Here is a 19,518-nt window from a genome sequence, read left to right on the forward strand (position 1 = left end):
TTTGTTTTGGAGACCAAGTTGCAGAAGACAGAAACATGAGTGCTGAGCAGGCAAGGGATGTGAGCAGCATGATGTATTAAAACTGGTTCAGCTATTCCTAATGAATGTTTATCTCCCTCTTTTTCCCTCCTACTCTTTGGTCTATACTCAGGTGCTGAGGAAATAAATATGGAAAGGGAGTATGCTCTGGTCTAGTAACTGAAGTGGTATATCCCCCCCCTGCTTTTTTTTTTTTAACATGCTCAAGTTTCAATGAAGTTGATATAAATTCACCATGGCTTCTTTAAAAAGCATAACAGAAAGGCATTCTTACTTTAACAGTCAGACTGTAAAAGATGATTTTCTTGCACTCAGTTTGGTTTAAGCCTGTAAAAAGCATTAAGTGAAAAATCTGATATATTTGTTAGGCATTTATTGCATTAGTAACTTATATTTTAAATTCTCAGTGAAAGGTTTATAGAGAACATAAACCTTGAAGAGTTTTTGCTCAAAGACTGAGGATTCATTCTTCCTTTGCTGGAGAAATAATAGTCTGTAAAATTACATTTTTAGTAATTATTTTAGCTCTGGATATTTCTAAGAATCTATTCAATTTGATGAAACAGACAAAGCAATGTCCTGGTTAAAAGACTGGTAGCCTTTGAGGATTCGTAAACAATTAAAATGTTCTAATTAAAAAGTAGCCACAGAGTTGTAATGTGCCATTTAATTATGTTCATAACTAGCTCCTTATCTCCAGATATACTGCAAATGCTACACAATCTCAAAAATTCTAAGTTTCCAGTCATCACTGAAAAACTGTGGACTAGCAAGGAACTAATTGAAAATATTTTGCTCTGCTATTGGTATCAGTTAAGGAGCAGAAAACAAACAGTGGACATAGTACTTCTTTTTCTAGCTTTATATGTAGTTTTAATTCAAGTACACAAGTCTTTAAAAAGGAATTTGGAAATTGTCAGTTCTCCAAAAACGCAGAATGATGTTCCCCCTTAAACACAGAGCTTTGCAGTACACATTGCATTAGTATTGGATTATGGCTGTCAGTTCCTTGTGCTTCCCAGCAAACCGCTAAAAACCTACAGATTTCAAAGATGTAGTGTTGCTGAATTCAGTGACATACTGACTGGCAAGATCTTTTTGTGGTGAAAATATTCTCCATTTGAAAATGTGTTGCATGCCACTTTATGTAACCTCCTTTTTAAGAAAAACAGTCCTCATCACAACACTTCATCCTAGTGCCTACTTATTCTGTTCATCTTTCTAAAACATAGATATTCTTGCAAGTCCAGAATAATGTAGAAGAACCTTTCCTGGCCAGAAGCAAGCAACTCCCCCCCCCCTTGCCACTGGAGAGCCTTCTAGGTCACAGCAAAGTGTGGAGCTTAGAGTTACTTTTATTACCCAGGACATTGTGCTGTAACAGCTCCATTACGGATGGTTTCAGCATTTCATCATATTCATTCTCATAAAGATAATTTTTCAGACGTTGGTACACTCCATCTTAGTTGTTAGTTTTCACTGCATCATATTCTGTAGTTTTAACTATTGAGCTGTACTTCCTTTTGTCTCTTTCGAGCCTCACACTGTTTAATTTCTTTGCATGGCCCTGAGTTACAAGATCATGAGAGAGGATTAAAAAATGTCTGTCAACACATTTTCTCCATACCACACATAATTCTATTATACAATTCCATCATGTTCCTTGTCATGTGACTCTCTGGTTTAGTTTATCTTGTCTCCTTTCTTCCTCAGGGAAGTTATGTAACCAAGTTTTTACAAGTGAAAGGGTATACTGGAGTAATACATTGTGATGGTGAGGCTAGAAGCTGCGACTTAAATTCTTCATTAGTATGACATACTATGTGGGCAACTTCATAGCACTATCCAAAGAGGTAGCTATGTTTTGTCTGTTTTGAGCAATGACAGCAAAATTAAAGGGGAGAAAGGGGGCAGAAAGAAAAAAACAAAGGGCAAAATGTTCTGGCTACACAAGAGACTTCTGAGATTTTATGACTCCAAATCTACTTCCTCAGACACAGGATTTTGATGCACAAAAGCTTGCACTGAAACAAATGTTAGTTTTTGATGTACCACAATATTTTATCTTTTTTTCCTCCACTCTTTTTCCCTTTTCTTTGTTTTTGTCCCTTCATAGCATTGCAATTCATTGGCTGAGATTCTGTTGCTTAATTTCACAGCTGGAATGCAGTGTAACATTCATTCATTTCTAGCTTGCAATTAACAAGTTGCCATTGGGATTTTCAGGAGTGTATAGGCTTGCTAGCTTGGCACATGCCCAGGGACTTCTTAATTGCCAGGTAGAAGTGACTGGTCAAAGCCCTGCTGCTTGGTGTGGTAAATGACACTAGAGTAGACCTGCTGAATTAATAGGGATTTGGAGACTCAATGTCACCATAAATTCCATTAATTCAAATGGGCCTACTCTAACTGCAACTTATTTCAGCATAGAAAATCACAGTTAGAGTAGGTCCATTTGAATCAGTGGAGCTTCTGAATGAGTTGACCCACTAAAGCTCCATTGATTCAATGGGCCTAGCTTAGTGCAATTTATTACATTAAGCAAGATGATTTTTTCCACTAAATGTTACACCATTTGCCTTCCACATGTATAATTAAGCAACAGGATTTCATCCACTGTTTAGACTAGGGATCTCAAACTCAATTTACCTGGGGGCCGCTGGAGGCAGAGTCTGGGTGAGGCTGGGCCGCATCAGATTTTCTGCCAAGCGGAGCGAGAGCCCGAGGAAGCCGCCCAGGAGTTCCCTTAGCCCAGCTGGGGCTCCGGGGAGAAGGGGGCGCGATCCCTCGTCACCAGCCACGACCCCCTCCGGCTCCTTCTTCACTACCACCACCACCACCAGGACGAAGAAGCGGAGAAGGGAGGGAGCGTCGGTGACTGCCTAGCTGGGGGGGGGAGGAAGGCACAACATAAAATTTAAAAAACCCTCACAGAATCACCTTGCCAAAGAAGAAAAGCTCCCACTGGTACCCGCAAAATTAAACAGAACAGGGTGGGCCCCCCACAGGTGCGGGCGCATGCACAAAAACATGTGCGCACACATGGAGGTCCAGCAACCTTCCTCTGAGGGCCCCCTGAAAAAAAGGCGCTAGCAGCAGCAGCTACCCCCTCCACGACAGAGGAGCAAACTTTGCAAGGCGAGCCCAGGCAGCCTCCAGAACTGAGGCAGCTGAAGCAGGATGAATAGGAGGAGGGGAAGGAAGCACTGTCAGGTGCTGAGGCGGCCGCTGGCCGGGCTGGTGCTGGGGGTGCCGAGAGAGAAAGAGAGTCAGAGAGCCGCTTCCCTGGAATAGGCAGCTGTGGCTGCTGTTGGCGGGCCAGCTGGCAGGCTGCAGTTCCAGATCGAGGGTGCAAGAGGCGCTGTCTTGGGAGAGAGCTGGCAAGCGAGGCGAGGCTTTTTTTTTACTCTTGACAGCAGAGGACGCGTGGGTGCTTCAAGGGGGGCAGACAAGGCGAGGGCCGCAAACTATCATTTGGCAGGCCGCAAATGGCCCCCAGGCTGCATGTTTGAGACCCCTGGTTTAAACTTAAGTAGTTAAAATACTAGTTTTGCATGGTTGGTGTAAACTCCATATTTCATTCATGCAATGGTAATCAGATCAGTTCATGTTGGTTTTAACCTATAAAGCCCTTGGTCCATGCTATCTAAAAGACTGCATCTCCCTCAATGAGCCTCCCAGGCATCAGGGGAGACTTTTTTTCTCAGTCCCACCACCCTCACAGGTGCAATTGGTGGGGACACGGGAGAGGTCTTTCTCTGTTGCTGCTCCCAGACTTTGGAACTCCCTCCCATGGGAAGCTACACTACTCCTTCTCCAAGCAGGCAAATATCTTTCTCTTCAGGCAGGCTTTCCCTTAATAACTGGTGGTCTGAGAGGATTCTTTATGAATGGTTGTGCTCTGCTGTCTTAAATGTGTTTTAGTATTGATTTTATTACTGTTTTTAATGTAATACTTGTTTAATTCTTTTTAAAATATTTTTATACCTCCAATTTTAGCTTCTACATTTTGTGTTTTTAATGAAATAAGCTTCCTTGGGTTCTTTTTGAGGAGAAAGGTGGGATAAAAATATTTTCAATCAATCAATCAAAGTTAGTGCATATTATATTGAATTAAAACAGGTTGCACTTATTTTATTTTAAATATTTTTACCCTACTAAAACAGCATCAAAAACACATTCAAAACAGAAAGACACAACAATCCATTTAAAAAACCCTCTCAGGTAACCTGTCACTAAGGGAAAGCTTGCTTGAAGAGAAAGGTCTTTGTGGAAGGATAACAGAGATGGGGTTAGTCTGGCCTCCATGGGAGGGAGTTCCAAAGTCTGAGAGCAGTGCCTGAGAAAGCCCTCATGACATGGACAAGAGAGCTGTGCTTCATGCAGATTTGTGAGTATTCTGGAAAATGTTGGATTAGAACATTTTGCAGGAAAAAAAAATCAATGCTTTAAATAGAACATGTTATGATTTTACATGTATATTTGGCTTACACTTACTACCAGCACTTCTAAATGTCCCAATAACTCGTAAGTATTTAAAGTGTGATGTATAGCATCATACTGGAACTGGGAAGACCTAGGCTCAAATATCCACTCATCTATGAAACTTACTATGTACTCTTGGGACAATCATAGTCCTTTAGCCTCAGCTGCCTTGCAGGGAATCTTATCATGTCTGAATTCTTGCTTTGTAAATCTGAAACACATTAGTAATCCAAACAGAAGAGGCACTAGTCCCCCCCCCCCCCATTCAGCACTGGTTAGGCCTCACCTTGAGTATTGTGTCCAGTTCTGGACACCATACTTCAAGAAGGGGGCTGGAAACCAAGCCCTATGAGGAAAGACTGAAAGAATTGGGCATGTTTAGCCTTGAGAAGAGAAGACAGAGGGGTGATATGATGACACTTTTCAAATGCTTGAAAGGCTGTCATACAGAAGAGGGGCAGGATCTGTTTTTGACCATCCCAGGGTGCAGGACAAGCAATAATGGGCTCCAGTTACAGGAAGCCAGATTTCAGTTGAATATCAAGGAAAATCACCTAACTGTTAGAACAGTACAACAGTGGAACCAATTACCTCAAGAGGTGGTGAGTGCTCCAACACTGGATCCATTCAAGAGAAACTTAGACAACCACTGGGCAGATATCCTTTGAATTGTATTCCTGTGTTGAGCAGGGGGTTGGACTTGATGGCCTGATAGGCCCCTTCGAACTTCACTGTTGTATGATTCTGTAATTCATAATATTAACTGAAGAGGCAATGCAGTGTGATGGTTAGAAACCCATACATTTGTGAAAAGCAACCCAGGCATAATTGCAGAATAATTGTACTAAGATTAGTTCTTTTCCAATACTTACCTTGATGCACTCCAATTTTACAGCTGCTCATACAAGTGCTAAAGTTTTTAGAATGTATATTAGTTGATTGTCATTCAGATTTTCCCTATACTTGGACATCTTTTTATCTCCAGAGTTATTATCAAGGATAATACCATATCAAAGATATTGTGAAGATAGTCATAGTTATATTTTATAAATGAACAACTGGATTTTTCAAAGTGATGTGAGCCTGAGCTCTCAAATGAGAGGTGTCTTATTTAATAGGAAACCGGTGGCTGGATTACGGGTAACCTTCAAAAGTGGTCACTTGATTTGCTGTCAAAAATGCATCCAGGATTAATCTTTGTTTGTTTTTAAATACCGCAGTCTTAATTTTGAAGTGAATTTGAGCTCTGTTCTTCATTTCATTTAACAAGCAACATATCCTGAGTTCAGAAGTTCAGTGCATATGCCCAAATCTTTTTTTCCCTTAGAGAGTTTCAGTAATCCTAGTCATGTTCTGCTTGACCACATATTGACCCTTTTCACAGTAGAAAGAAACTCAACATACTCTTTATAAAATTGAATCAAATGCTCATGATCTGGGAGTGTTATAAAATGTGAAGTAAAGCTGTATTGAGCCAACAACTTTTGCAATTTGCAACTTGTGTTAATTGTGTGGCAGAACTGTTGCAGATCATGTTCCAGTTCAAACAAACAATTTTTATTTTTAGGAAATACAACACATTTAAGGTGGGGGAAGAACCTTGCAAGTTGGTTTGTTCTAAAAGCCTTTTGAAAGTACGCAATGCACTATAAATAGTACCTTCTAATAAAACTAAGTCTTAAATAATATAAAATATGCTAATGAAAAAGTCTTGATAGCCAGAAGCTCTGGTGATCTTCAAATACTGTTAGATCGAGTCATAGAAGACAGTAACAACATGAAACTGTCAGTCAGAGCCAAAAATACAAAAACAATGTTGCTAGGTAGGGATAAATGCAATGTCAATATTATGTGTAATGATTCAAATATAGACCCAGTAGACAAATACATGTATTCTGTGTGTTTAATTAATCATCATATAGACCACAATGTAGAAATCAAGGGAAGAATTAAGACAGTTAGAACAACCTTTATGAAGTTGCAGAAAATGTTGTGTAACAAACACATAATATATCTTTGTTGTTGTTTTGTTGTTGTTATTTCAAGTTCCATACTGACCTAAAGCACTCTCTGGGTGGTTTACAACTCAATTATCCAAATAACTTTGTCCCCCCTCCAAGGTTTACCAACCTTGGAAGGATGGAAAGCTGAATCAAGCTCGAGTCAGGTACCCAAATCCATTGGGACTGAACTCAAGTTGTGAGTTTGACTGCAGTATCTTTTCGACTGAGGAAGTTATAGTGTTGCATATGGTCTGTTTTCCTATATGGATGTGAGGTTTTTACTATTAAGGAGGAGATGCTCAGTAGAATAAATGCTTTTGAAATATGGGCATAGAGAATATTTCATTCTCATGGACTCATAGAAAAAAAGAATGAAGTGGTAATTCATTGAAGAGGAAAACAAAAAGAAATAGAGTTGATTATAAAGAAATACAAGCTTTCATATCTTGGACACATAATTTATCATGACAAATATAATATACTGCAATATATTATTGAAGGGAAGATCGAGGGTAAACCTGGAAGAGGTGGAAGATGGACGTCTTTGATGAGCAACATCAGAGACTTGCTCGATCTTAATAAAGAACAATTAATCCACATGATAAGAGATAGGTGGAGATATGCCATGATGGTAGCCTACCTTGCGTACTGAGAAGGCATCAAAAGAGAGATAACAGAACTTGTTGCATTATATATAGTATGTCATGCATGCTACCATGGCCAACAGCCATGCCTTTCTGATGAGCACAATCAACAGAAGCATCAATATTGAAATCCACTGTATTGTGTGTTCCTAATTTCAATACAGATTTCTGTGAAAGGAACTAATTCCTTTATTGATTTGAAAACTGAAAATCAGGAGTTTGTATATAGAGATTAATGTTAAACTTTGTCTATGATGATGAGTATAGATGTCTGGCAGCAGTAGACAGTTGAGCACATTTTAAACAAGTTTAAGATAGACTCATGAATGCATATTAGCCAGACCAGCTGCTGGTTTTTACAAATAAAAGCAGTTTCATCATTTTCAAGAGGTGAATAGAGAGAAGTTGCTTAATTATTTTTGAACCTTTGCCTGAATCAAATGCCCTTCCCCAGTTGCTTTTCTTATACGTATGCAATTAGAAATTCTTGTTTTTATTTCAAACTCTTGTCCTTGTCCATACCAAGCTACTTTATTTCAGTCTAAAATAAAAAGTAGCAAACTGAAAAGGAATTAAGTGGCTGTCTCTCATACTTCTCAGCTCCTAGTGGGTTCTTTGCTGTCCTGCTTTTACCCTTCAGAGAAAAAAATAGAGATAATACGTAGTTTGCCTAAGCAAAAATTATATAAAAAGGCTATGACAATTTGCTGGGATTCTTTGATTGGTTTTCTTGCATTTAGTATGACCACTCCCAAAATGTCCTTAAATCTTCTTCCATTCAAATTTAAAACTAACTTTTTTCATATCATACAAACATTACTAAGCATAAAAGCCTTAATATTTTTCCTTAGAAAGCTGAGATAATGTTGATAATAAACTAGAAAATACTGTTCTCCAAGCAAGAAATTGTGTATTCCCAACTGGATAAACATAACAAAATCACAGTTTAATTTGGATAGAGTTAGATTTTTTTTGGTAGAATCTGTACTATCTAATATCATCTTCAAGTGGATACACAAGAAATACAGATAGCATACATCAGACCAGGGATCAACTGTAGCCATTAGGGGGAAAAAGTGAGTGGGTGTCTACATTGTAAAATACCATGCAATTTGTGTTAAGAGTTGAAATGGTTAAAACTGATCCATTTTCCTGAGACTACACTATGTAAAACTAACTGAGTAGAAGCCCCCACTTTTTTCAGCGGCACATGTGTCTTTTTGTTCAGCCAGTGGGGGTCGCAGCTGCTTGTGGATTCCCCCTCAGACCTCACTTCAGACATATAGTCATCCTTTCCCATGTAACAACTTGTGCCATCTCCCTATGCAGCAAATCTCTTTCTAGAATTGGCCCTCTGATGTGAGTGGCTTGATCCCATAGTCAGTGGGGATGGGTGAGATTTGAAGGATCTTGATCCTTTTTTCCTGGAAAGGCACCCTTTCTCTTGTTTGAAATTAAGATTTTTCCAGATATGCCTTTAGTCATTGTTGACAGGGAGACGTTCCCTCCCCTTTTAAACTGCATCCTTGTGGATGAAGTGAGGATTAATTAGATCAGTTGAAGCTCACCCCCCTATAGGTCTACCCAGAAGGAAGTTCTACTGAGTTAAATGGGGCTTGTGTGTGTGTTTAGTCGTTTAGTCGTGTCCGACTCTTCGTGACCCCATGGACCAGAGCACGCCAGGCCTTCCTGTCTTCCACTGCCTCCCGGAGTTGTGTCAGATTCATGTTGGTTGCTTCGCAGACACTGTCCAGCCATCTCATCCTTGGTCATCCCCTTCTCCTCTTGCCATCACACCTTCCTAACATCAAGGTTTTTTCCAGGGACTCTTTTCTTCTCATGAGATGGCCAAAGTACTGGAGCCTCAGCTTCAGGATCTGTCCTTCCAGTGAGCACTCAGGGTTGATTTCCTTTAGAACTGATAGGTTTGTTCTCCTTGCAATCCAGGGGATTCTCAAGATGGGGCTTACACCCACGTAATTCGATATAATATTGCAGCCTTAATTAATTATAATTACTTAACAAGGGTAAGAAGCAATTGTGATACAAACTTGCAGCTTGTGTAATAAATACCGTTTCTATACTTAAAACAATCTTACCAGTGCAATCCTGTGCATGAAGTTTCAGAAGTAACTTACTGGTCTGTAATCCCAGATATGTGGCTATAGGACTGCAGTTTACCTTTGCATCCATGCCATGGCAAAAACTTTCCTGGTGAAGAGAACTGAAATCTTGATGAATAGCCAGCAGTTCCTGTTGAAAAGCAAATCCTGTCTGTTGGTCTCTTTATTATAATGGGAAGCAGTTTGACCTTGATGATCAAAGTCATGGTACAGAATCTGAACCAAAGATAAACAATATCATATGGTTTGTATGACCATTCCTTCACGAGATGGTGTACATGGGGATTTGACTATAGAATTCCCTCCGTCCGTCCGCCAGCTGTGTCTTTGTGCACAGTCCATGTACTGACATTTACTAGTGCCCTTCACTCTTGTTTTCTTGTAAATGTCAAAGTGTTTTCTTGTAAATGTCAAGAAAGCTCAATGGAACAATTCCAGTCTCTTTGAATATGTGCAATAAATTTCCCTTCAAAATTTGGGTGCGAAGAATTGAATAACACTACGCCCAAGCTAAATATCCAGAAAAAGATAATAGCAGTGGGTTTAAAGAAAAGAAGTATGGATTTAACTGTCTTCTACAGTAGAAGTCAGATCAGATTTGCTCAACCTGATTTAGTCCAAATGTTTTAGAATACAGTATACTCCAATAAGCCTCAGTCAGCACAGTTATTAAGAATGATGGAGGGGCCAAACCATCTGTAGGTTACCAGATTGAGCTAGTTTAGGCTCAAAAGGGTTGTGTTTATAATAAGGTGGTGATTCTGTGCCAGTGAGCTGAGCTTAGCCTCCGGTGAACTCAATGAGACTTAATTTTAAGCTGATAAATGGAAAAATACAAAATATGTTATAAAATAGTTACACTTTACACTGAAATCAATATGGGAATGTAGTCATTGTTAACTGAGTATAGTGCATTCTGGCTCCAACTCAAACTCGAGATAAACTCTCATATTAACATGACTAATATCTTCATTTTGGTTCTGACTGCCTGGGCATTGCATCATTGCCGTGTCATGCAAATAATGAAACACAGTATCCTCTCCTTCTAGCTAACTTGTTTTATTGTATTGGTTGTGTTTGTGTTAAGCTGCAGTGTATTTATTTGACAGGGTTTTTTTCTTTGCATCCATTGATTGGATACAGAAATACCTGCAAATACTGTATTAAGAACAATCTCACAAAAATGTCTAGATGCAGAAAGATTACAAAGGAGCTGCTGAGTCTGAAGTGGGTCTTCCAGAAAGGCAGAATTCATTAATAGTCACAGTAGCTTCAGATGGACCTACATATAAAGATATTCCATAGCTTCTCAGAGTTAATACTAGTTTCATAAGGACATGTGGGAGAAAAGCATAAGCATACATTTTTCCCATCTTTTGAAACAATGAGTTAATTGATGGTCACATATCAGTAGGTAAGCTTTGCTTCACGAAAGACAAGCAAACAGAATGAGCATTTGGCAAGGTTTTGAAGCGTTAGACTTTGGGAAAAGATGATAGAACAGGACCAAGGGAAACAAAGGTTAGGCCATGTATATGCTTTTCCCATTCATCGGCAGGCTGAAATGATGATATGCCCTTCCTTTACAATCAAGGTCTTCTCACATTCTATAGAAATGTGAGAAGATGCAGTTATTCTAGCACATGGCTTTATGGCATCTTGAAACGCAAAGCACCACCACTTCTCATATTTGTTTACTTGAGAAATATCTGCTAAGAACTTTTAAAAATAGAAAATAACTATACAAAAAACTAATATTTTGACTTCTCTTATCTATTGGTAACTACTGATGTGTGCCAGTAGTTATCTACTGCCAATAGGTGTGAAAAACCCATATCAGTTTCTAGGTAAAAATATGGTCCCATATATGGGGATGGGTCTGCTTTTTTCTTTCTGTTGATCTAAGTGCTACAGAGTAAAACAAGTGGGAATGGACCCCCTTCCTCTCTGTTTCCTCTCTAACTTTTATCTCCCTTTGTTTAAGGCTAAGCTATGTGAACCATGCAGAGGATCTGGCCTCCAAATTACTCCAGTGTTTCCCAAAGAACAGATTGTCAGCACAAGCAGCTCTGAGCCATGAGTATTTCAGTGATCTGCCCCCACGGCTATGGGAGCTAACCGACAGTGAGTATAACAAACATCTGGACAGAAAATAATACAGGAGTGTGTCTGTGTGTGTGTGAGAGAGAGATTTGTATTTTAAATTAGTTTGTTTGACACAGGAAAAATGGATTCTCCCTTGCTATCTCTACTGTGCAGTGTGTAGCTAGCTATCTTTGTATTTGATTATGTGCGCAGTCAAGAGAATGATATGAAATGTCATAAAGAAAAAAAAGAGCCAGTGAAATACAATTTACATATTTAGCTTTTTGACTTTATAACATACAGCACTTTTTAACTAGCTGTAGCTTCCAGGACAATAATCCAGTGATATTTGATCCTCAAACACTATGTCCCTTTTTTTAAGGGTTTAATTTTTAGAAGACGGAGCAGCATAGAGTAGACAATTGGTTAATTCCCAGTGTTTAAATAAGAGCAAGTTGAGTTTATGTTTTATAGCTATAGGGTAGTTTCAGAATTTATATACTGTACTTTTGTTTGACTTTTTAACAAAACATACTAAAATTATCAAGGGTTTTTTTTCTGAAAAAGATATTTTCAATTACTTTGGTAATGAAGTTTTTATGAAACATGATCCTTTGTTTTTCTTTATTATTAACACATATTTGTAGCACATTAAAGGAAAGCTATTTTGCATTGAATATGGTAACCGAAAATGTTGTGCCTGTATGATATTAGTGTTAACCAATTCTTTTTCAGGTGACATTTAGGTGTCCAAACATGAGGCACAAAATGTTCTTGGACTGCATTTAGCTCTACTGTTTTGCTTTTTGAATTATGTTTGTCTTCCAATTCATTTTGTAAATTAATGTCTGCATTTCACAAGGCCCTACGGAGAAATCTTGATTCAGAGCCAATGTAGTTCTTGTTGTGTATTTACAAACTTCAGAAAGAAATGAGAGAAATTCCTGCCTGAATCTACCAGTCGCTATAAGTATTCAGCTGCATGGATTGATGTTCTAATGTGTCAATCTTCAATAATTTTGTGCCTTCAATGCTGTCTTTAAACTGAAGGTTTCCCATCATGCAACTTTCCGCATGTGGTCATTATTAATGAATAAGTACATGCATACATATATACAGTACACACATTTCCATTTACCTTGTTTCTGAATATTGAGAAAGACTTTATGGGAAAAGATTCCAGAGGGCACTTGAGAGTAGCTGGGTTTGCATGAGCCCATAAAAACATCCTTTCATGGGTTCATGCAGTGTAAGAGGTATATTAGAGGTCGCTAATAACCAACTTTTCAAAATTGACTCCCAGCAGAGTTCCTCCTGACAAACTCTTTTTTAAAAAAGGAAAGACAAGCAGACAAAAAGAAAAGTCCATAACACCCATACTTATATCTGTCCTTTCTCTAGATAAATGCTAGTATATGTGCTACATATCTTTCCCTTTCATAGAAAGAGACAAACTCTCTTCTAGACCAATGCAGTTTGTAGTCTATTGCATGATGCAATCAGAATTTTCCAAACTGCCTAGATGCTATTTAATGAGGCATTCTGAGAAATCTGTAGTACTCACTTGCCATCCTTCCTGAAAGTGCGCAGGGCTGAAAAGAATGGCAGGAATATTGGGGAGGGGGACACATAAGCCCCATCCTCCATCTCCCTCCACAAATCTAGCCCTCCTCCATGTGTTCCATGCAAAGGCCTTCATAGATGTTGTTGGTACGTTCATCTGAATGTGCTTACAGCAGGTGTGCAGGCTGTCCAGGTGGAGGTAGGGTTTAACAGCATCCTCACAACCCTTTGAGCCCTGCATGCTTTCAGGTTGAATGCCTGAATAGAGCTTATTGGCTTTCTGAAAATAATAATACACAATGTTTCAGTAGCTCTTGACTGCTGAGGCATTTAAAAAACACACGATCAATTTGTTTGTTTGCATACAGTCAGCCTGGAAAGGAATGGCTAAATATCGTTCTACATTGGTGACATCTCAATTCTGTCTGACTGTGTATTTTAGTCTAGCCAGGATTTTGATAGTCTGTGCATACCATAGTAATATTTTGCGGTTAATATGGATTTATTACCCACTTGCCACTTAGTTTATCAGTTGGTGGTTAAATCCAGTTCTATCAGTGAAGTAAATGCCTACACATTATCACTGTGCAGCAGGCTGCCAACAGAGACCGTCTTGTCCTAGTCATTAACAAGCACAATGTATGCAGAACACCAGAGGGGAATTAAAACCACAAAAAATACCTCAGGGTGGTATTTTTAATATGAGAATTTAATTTGTAATTTCACAGATTAAGAATTTTGGCTGCATTAATCCTTTTATCAGCTCACAGCAGGTTATTTGCAGAAGCATAACCATAAGGCGATATTCATTGGCAGAAACACGTCTTTGCATAACGTTAAACATCAGGAGCAGTGAAACCTTTTGAAGGGGGAGAATAAAGATGAAAAATCATTATATTTTAAGGCAAGGGTTCTGCTACATGCCTCTAGTAAAATTTCCAAGTAACAGAAACGATATTTCTGTGTCTCACAGATAATCGTTATAGAGCATAAATCCAATACAATCCCTGTATCAAATACTGTAATTGTTTCCATTTGGTATGCATGCATAGAAATAGCAAATATAGTTCTTTGTATTTTTGTATGTGTGTGTGTGTCTGTGTGTATCTATACACAATGTTTATGTGCAATACTATATAAGGAGTATTATATGTATACACACACATACAACAATGAAGTTGTCTTTTATATGGGAGACAATAAATGAGTATCATTTAGTAGGCACACGTAAGGAATCTGCATCTTTTAGATATTTTTTTAAAAGATAGATATAAATCCTTTAATACATTTGCAAAACTATTTCACAAATTATTATTAGTGTAGGCTTGAGCATAGTGTGTGTTTAAGCCATAGATCCTTGGGCCCACTGTAGGTATCGTGGTCCTCCCAAAGACAGTGCCCCAAAAAGAACAGTTTGTGGTGATCCTTTACAAATAAAATGTTATGGATCAGCCTGTAAAATTCAAACTTGTCAACATTTTTGATTCTTTTTTTTTCCCTACAAAAGCAGTAGATTTAGCATGTTGGATAGTCTCACACTATTCTGTCTCTCAGAATCAACACTATTTCTGAAAAGTATGTCATATGCTAAAAATTATACAAATTATTTTTGCACATTTTGTGTTTTAGATCAGTTCATACTAGGAGTGGGCCGCTCTGGCTCTCCATCTGTAACTCCCATCAGCCCTAACTAACAGTTATAGATTACAGGAGCTGCAGTCCAATAATACCTATAAGGCTCCAGCTAGGCCCCCTCCTCAACTTATACTGTTCAGTTGGACAGACTGTTATACGTATATGCAATTGTGACTAACGTTCATTCAAATGAAATTAAAATGTGTGTTATATTGACATAGTATTTTTTTTAAAGGGTGGTGTGATCTCTCAGCTGAAAGTGGACCTTCTATGCTTTGAAACACATACTTCTCTTAAGCCATGGGCATTGGGAAAATGAGAACACACATAAGCTCCATCTTGAAGCCCCATCCTAAACACGCTTGCAAAACTCCTATGATTAGGAGTCTTGCTTCCTTGATGAAGGAGAAACAATTCTGAAAGGAACAGGAGAGGGGGAGCAAGAAGCGAGAGGAAATAGTTCATGGGAAAGAAATTGAGAATGCAAAGGCCAATGGATGCAGTAATGCCAGAAACCAGACCCAGAAAGCTAACAAAACTGAATTTTTGCTTTCTGAATCCATGAATCTTTCCACTAGGTGCACTCCTTCAGGCAAGGGTTGTAGCTGGTCTCAGAATGACTATCCAGAGTAATTTATTCTCAACTGCCTTCCTGATAGTCATCATGTGTGTGTCTTTTTTATGTAGACAAAAAAAGGAATGATTCTGTAATGGAATGTCCTTGGTTTTCTCAGTTATGTAATTTCTTCAAAATGTTCAAAGAGACTGATAACCTCCAAAATGGGTTTGATATGGGATAACATATTCCTTTGAATTTGTTAGGTACATGTTTTCTTAAAATATGGTCTTGATAATATTGATTGATTGATAATACTTATATACATGTTTTTGCTATTATATACAAATTTTAAAATTTGTATATGACAACAAACAAAAATGAACTACCAAACAGAAATAGCAGGAGGTTTTCAGACAATTAATGGTGTCTTTAGAAGTTGGTTGCATTTCCTCCTAGGTTAAATAGTAGTACAAGAGGTTATTGCCCATCTTTCAAAAGAAGTCAGATATCCATGTCCCATTTTGAAACAAGTTTGTTTTTTTTTTTCTCTCTCTTTTTTTCTTCTTTTTTTGGTATAGTTTTGGGACCTATACTTTGGGTAATAGGAGTTGATTTATAAAAGCTCTTCCTAGTTTAAAAACAAACTACTCAGTTTTGATCTTTTCCCCACAGTGTCTTCTATTTTTTCTGTACCGAATGTAAGACTAGAACCAGAGGTTGGAGAAAGCATGAAAGTCTTTGGAAAAAACAATATTTATGGCAAAGGTTTATCAAGCATAAAGCACTGAAGCATATTGATTTCCCTCAAATAATTCAGGTAAGAGTGACTTTATTATATATAAGTATTCATTTTTCTGTAAAACTTTCTCTACCTTGGACCTTTTTTTGTATCTGCCAGCAAGAAATATAAGCAATATAGAGGAGTTTCTCTGCCTCCCTGTAAAACATGAGTGAGTTCAGCTGGGGACATATCTTGGATGGGAAAAATATGAAGACACAATGAGGCTTCCAGAAGCAGAGGATGTAAAGAGTATGAATTTTTTAAAGGAATGCTGATTTTGGTCTTCAGTGCCAACTACATCTGAATGGTAGGCTTCTGACAAAAATGTATGAATCCCAAACTAGGCTGTCAAGAAAAGGAGATTTCCCATATTAAATTATCTCAAAATGACTTCATTGAATACAGAAGGCTGTGCTTGTAAGTTGAAACCTGTCAATATTCTTTGGCAGATATTGAGTGAAAAGTCTCAGAATAATTGCCTGCATCTGTTGAGACTGATGGACAGCACCAACTTTTTGGTGATTCTGTTTCAGAAACATTTCATCTTCCCAGCACACAAGCAACAATATATAAATCTGCTGGGCCCCACTTTTGGGACAAAGGTAGAATAAAAAATCCTGTAAATCAATAAATGACAAAATAAATATGTCATCACTGGGAATAGGTGGCTAGTTCTCTGGCTGGAGTGGGACTGATGCATGGAATATGTCTGAGGAGGAATATTGGGGTATGCATTGCTGGATGGTGGATATTACCGATGAAGAAATGCAAATTTACCCAGAATAAGCATCTGATCTTTTTAAAACATCTTTTTCCTTTCATAGTTTACCCATTGCAGAGGTTGTATTGAGCCAGTGTATCACTGAAAATTCAGAGTTCTTATATGAATCCTTAAAAGAAAAAGGCAGATAATGGCAGCAGTTCCCTTTTTTTTTCTCACTGCAACAACACGTTTATTTTATTTATTTATTTATTTTATTATATTTTTATTCCGCCTATTTAGACAACGTCTATTCTGTATGTATGTAAGCAGCAAGCTGTCTCTGGACAGGAAGAATAATCTTACTTCCTGTGAATTATATGTAGGCAGGACATCTATTGTGTTTTATCCCATTCTTTGTTCAAGGAAGGTGAGGTGACTTGTCTAGTGTTTCATCCTCATGACAATCCACTGAGTTTGTTACTATGCTACACAAGGAGAACCAAAGGGGCCAGTATGGTCTTGAGGTTTTCCCACCACCATAACTAAAGGAAACCCTGTTTCAAGCAAGCAAGGGGCAGGGAGAGTGATCACAGGGTAATTTGTAGCATTTTGATCTCAAAAGCCAGGGTGTAAAAATTCCAAATCTTGCTACAGAGACAGTAAATTGTCCAGCCTCACAAGAAGAACTGATCATCATTTTCAGATTTGTAGCATCAATTTCTGGACAAAGGTTCTGCACCATCCATGAAGGGAGTGTGCTTAGAGCCTGAGGAAGTGAATTTCACCCACAAAAGCTTGCTCTTTGTTTTATTTTTAGTGGTCCAATTAAAGGCATCACCTAGTCTTGCATTTGTGTAAAGAGAACCGAGTCTCACTAGATCAAGACCAGGGGTCCGTCCATTATACCACACCAGTGTCTATCACTGCAATCCTTTCAGTATGGTCCTGAGGTGCTCGGTTCCCTGATTTTTATATTCCATCTCTAATTATTAAAGGTTTAAGAATGACATAAAGGGTAGCTGTGTTGCACTGCCCCAGTTTATCAAACTACTTCTGATCTTGCTATGACATCCACAGATTTACCGTATATTTTCATGTATAAAATGAAACTTTTTCCTAAAATAATTAAAGGAAAAATTGAGGGTTGTTTTATACACGGAAGGAGGCAGAGGCAAAGGAGCAGTCGCACACGCGCTCAGGTCCCTCTTGCTGCTGCCGCTGCCCAATTACCTCCTCCAGGGTTCACAGCTTGTCCCCCCCCGGTGGCAGAGGCAGTAGCAGCAGGAGACAGAGGCAAAAGAGCAGTCATACGTGCTAGGATGCCTCTTGCTGCTGCCTCCCCCGCCCACCTGATCACCTCCTCCAGCGGGACTGACGGGGCTCACCTCCAGCTCAGTCCACCTTGTCCCATCCGGAGGCGGAGGCAAAACAGTCGCACTGGAGGAGGTGATCGGGCGGGCAGCAGAGGCAGTAGGAGCCGGAGAGACATAGGTGGAGGAGCAGTTGCCCATTAACTGCTCCTCCACCTTCAGCAAGGGTCAAAATTAGAGGGTTGTTTTATACAGTGGGGTCTTGACTTGAGAACTTAATCCGTATTGGAAGGCGGTTCTCAAGTCAAAAAGTTCTCAAGTCAAATCTTCATTTCCCATAGGAATGCATTGAAAACCATTTAATCCGTATCTGCTCTTTTCCGTCCATAGAAACTAATGGGAAGCTGCTAGTCTGCCTTCGACCACTAGAGGGGGATATTTTGTTTCTTTTTTTCTTAGGTCAAGAAAGGTTCAGGGAAGGCAGGGAAAATACAGTCCAGGCAGTTCAGTACCAGGCAGTCTGAAGACTGTCTCCCAATCCACTCTCTAAACGCTGGGAGGAGTGAGGAAGCAGACAGGCACCCTTTTCACTGGCCAACAGTTAACTGAAAGTTCACATTTTGCACTTTCCCTGCCTCCCACGTGGGTTTTTTTCAGTTCTTAACTCAAATCTAAGTACTTAAGTCAAGTCAATATTTTCCTATGAGAGTGGTTCTTAAGTCAAAATGTTCTTAACTCAAGCCGTTCTTAAGTCTTTCTTTCTCCAAACCTTTATTGGCATAAATACAGCTGGGATTACTAACAATAAACACAACGGGTTATAATTTGGAAGTTAATTTAAGAATCTCAAGCAGAAAAATAGCGACAGCTTCAGTGATACGGGAGGAAGAATCATTCAGAAAAATCTCAGGGGTGTTCGGCAGGGAAGATAACCAGGGTTCTAGTAGTGCCTTACGAATGGAAAAATGAACTGAGCAGAAAAACAATATATGGTCAAGTGTATCCGGAACCAAATGGCAGAACAGGCATAATCGATCCTCTTTAGGAATATTTGCAAATCGACCGGTATGGTTCGCTGAGGGAAAAATGTTAAATCGGGCTAACATAAATGCTCTTCTTAACCTGGGGTTGATAAGTGAGGAAAAATAATTTGGATGATAACCAAGTGAAGGGAAAAGACCAAAAGAAAGCGGGGAACAGGTAGGATTCAGTTTGGCTGCAAGAACCTCAAACTCATGCTGCCAGAGTTTAGATTTAATAAGAGCATGGGCCTGTTGAATTCCTAAATCATTTAGGGATTCTAGATTCAAATCAAGGGATTGAAGTTTAATCTCAATCAACTTCAGCCACTTGGAAAGGAAATTGTCTCTGAGTAGATCGTATAGTAAGGAATTGGGCTTAGAGTTTAAATGTAAACGAAGCCAATATTTAAATGTGGTGGACCAAGCAAGGGTAGAAGGGAGATGGGTACCCAATTCCAAAACTAAAGTTGAAAGACGAATCATGTTGGGGACTCCTAAGATTTTCCTGAAGAAGGCGGCTGCCAAAGTGTCAACATCGTGATCTATGGCCTCAATCCAAATAGGAG

The 19,518-nt window shown here is 38.9% G+C and overlaps 1 protein-coding gene across 5 annotated transcripts in view; it reads left to right on the forward strand.

Annotated features, from left to right (window-relative positions):
- Nucleotides 1–19,518, forward strand: part of CDK14 (cyclin dependent kinase 14) — a 302,744-nt gene that overhangs the window by 228,137 nt on the left and 55,089 nt on the right. For all 5 annotated transcript variants that reach the window (XM_073003160.2, XM_073003159.2, XM_073003158.2 and 2 more), the window contains 2 exons: nt 11,279–11,418; nt 15,809–15,953. In XM_073003160.2, coding sequence (XP_072859261.1) covers nt 11,279–11,418; nt 15,809–15,924 — 256 coding nt within the window. In that variant the 3' untranslated portion in view covers nt 15,925–15,953. The remainder of the gene's footprint in view (nt 1–11,278; nt 11,419–15,808; nt 15,954–19,518) is intronic.

The sequence above is a fragment of the Pogona vitticeps genome, chromosome 6 (genome assembly GCF_051106095.1).
Source record: "Pogona vitticeps strain Pit_001003342236 chromosome 6, PviZW2.1, whole genome shotgun sequence".
Lineage (NCBI taxonomy): Eukaryota > Metazoa > Chordata > Lepidosauria > Squamata > Agamidae > Pogona > Pogona vitticeps.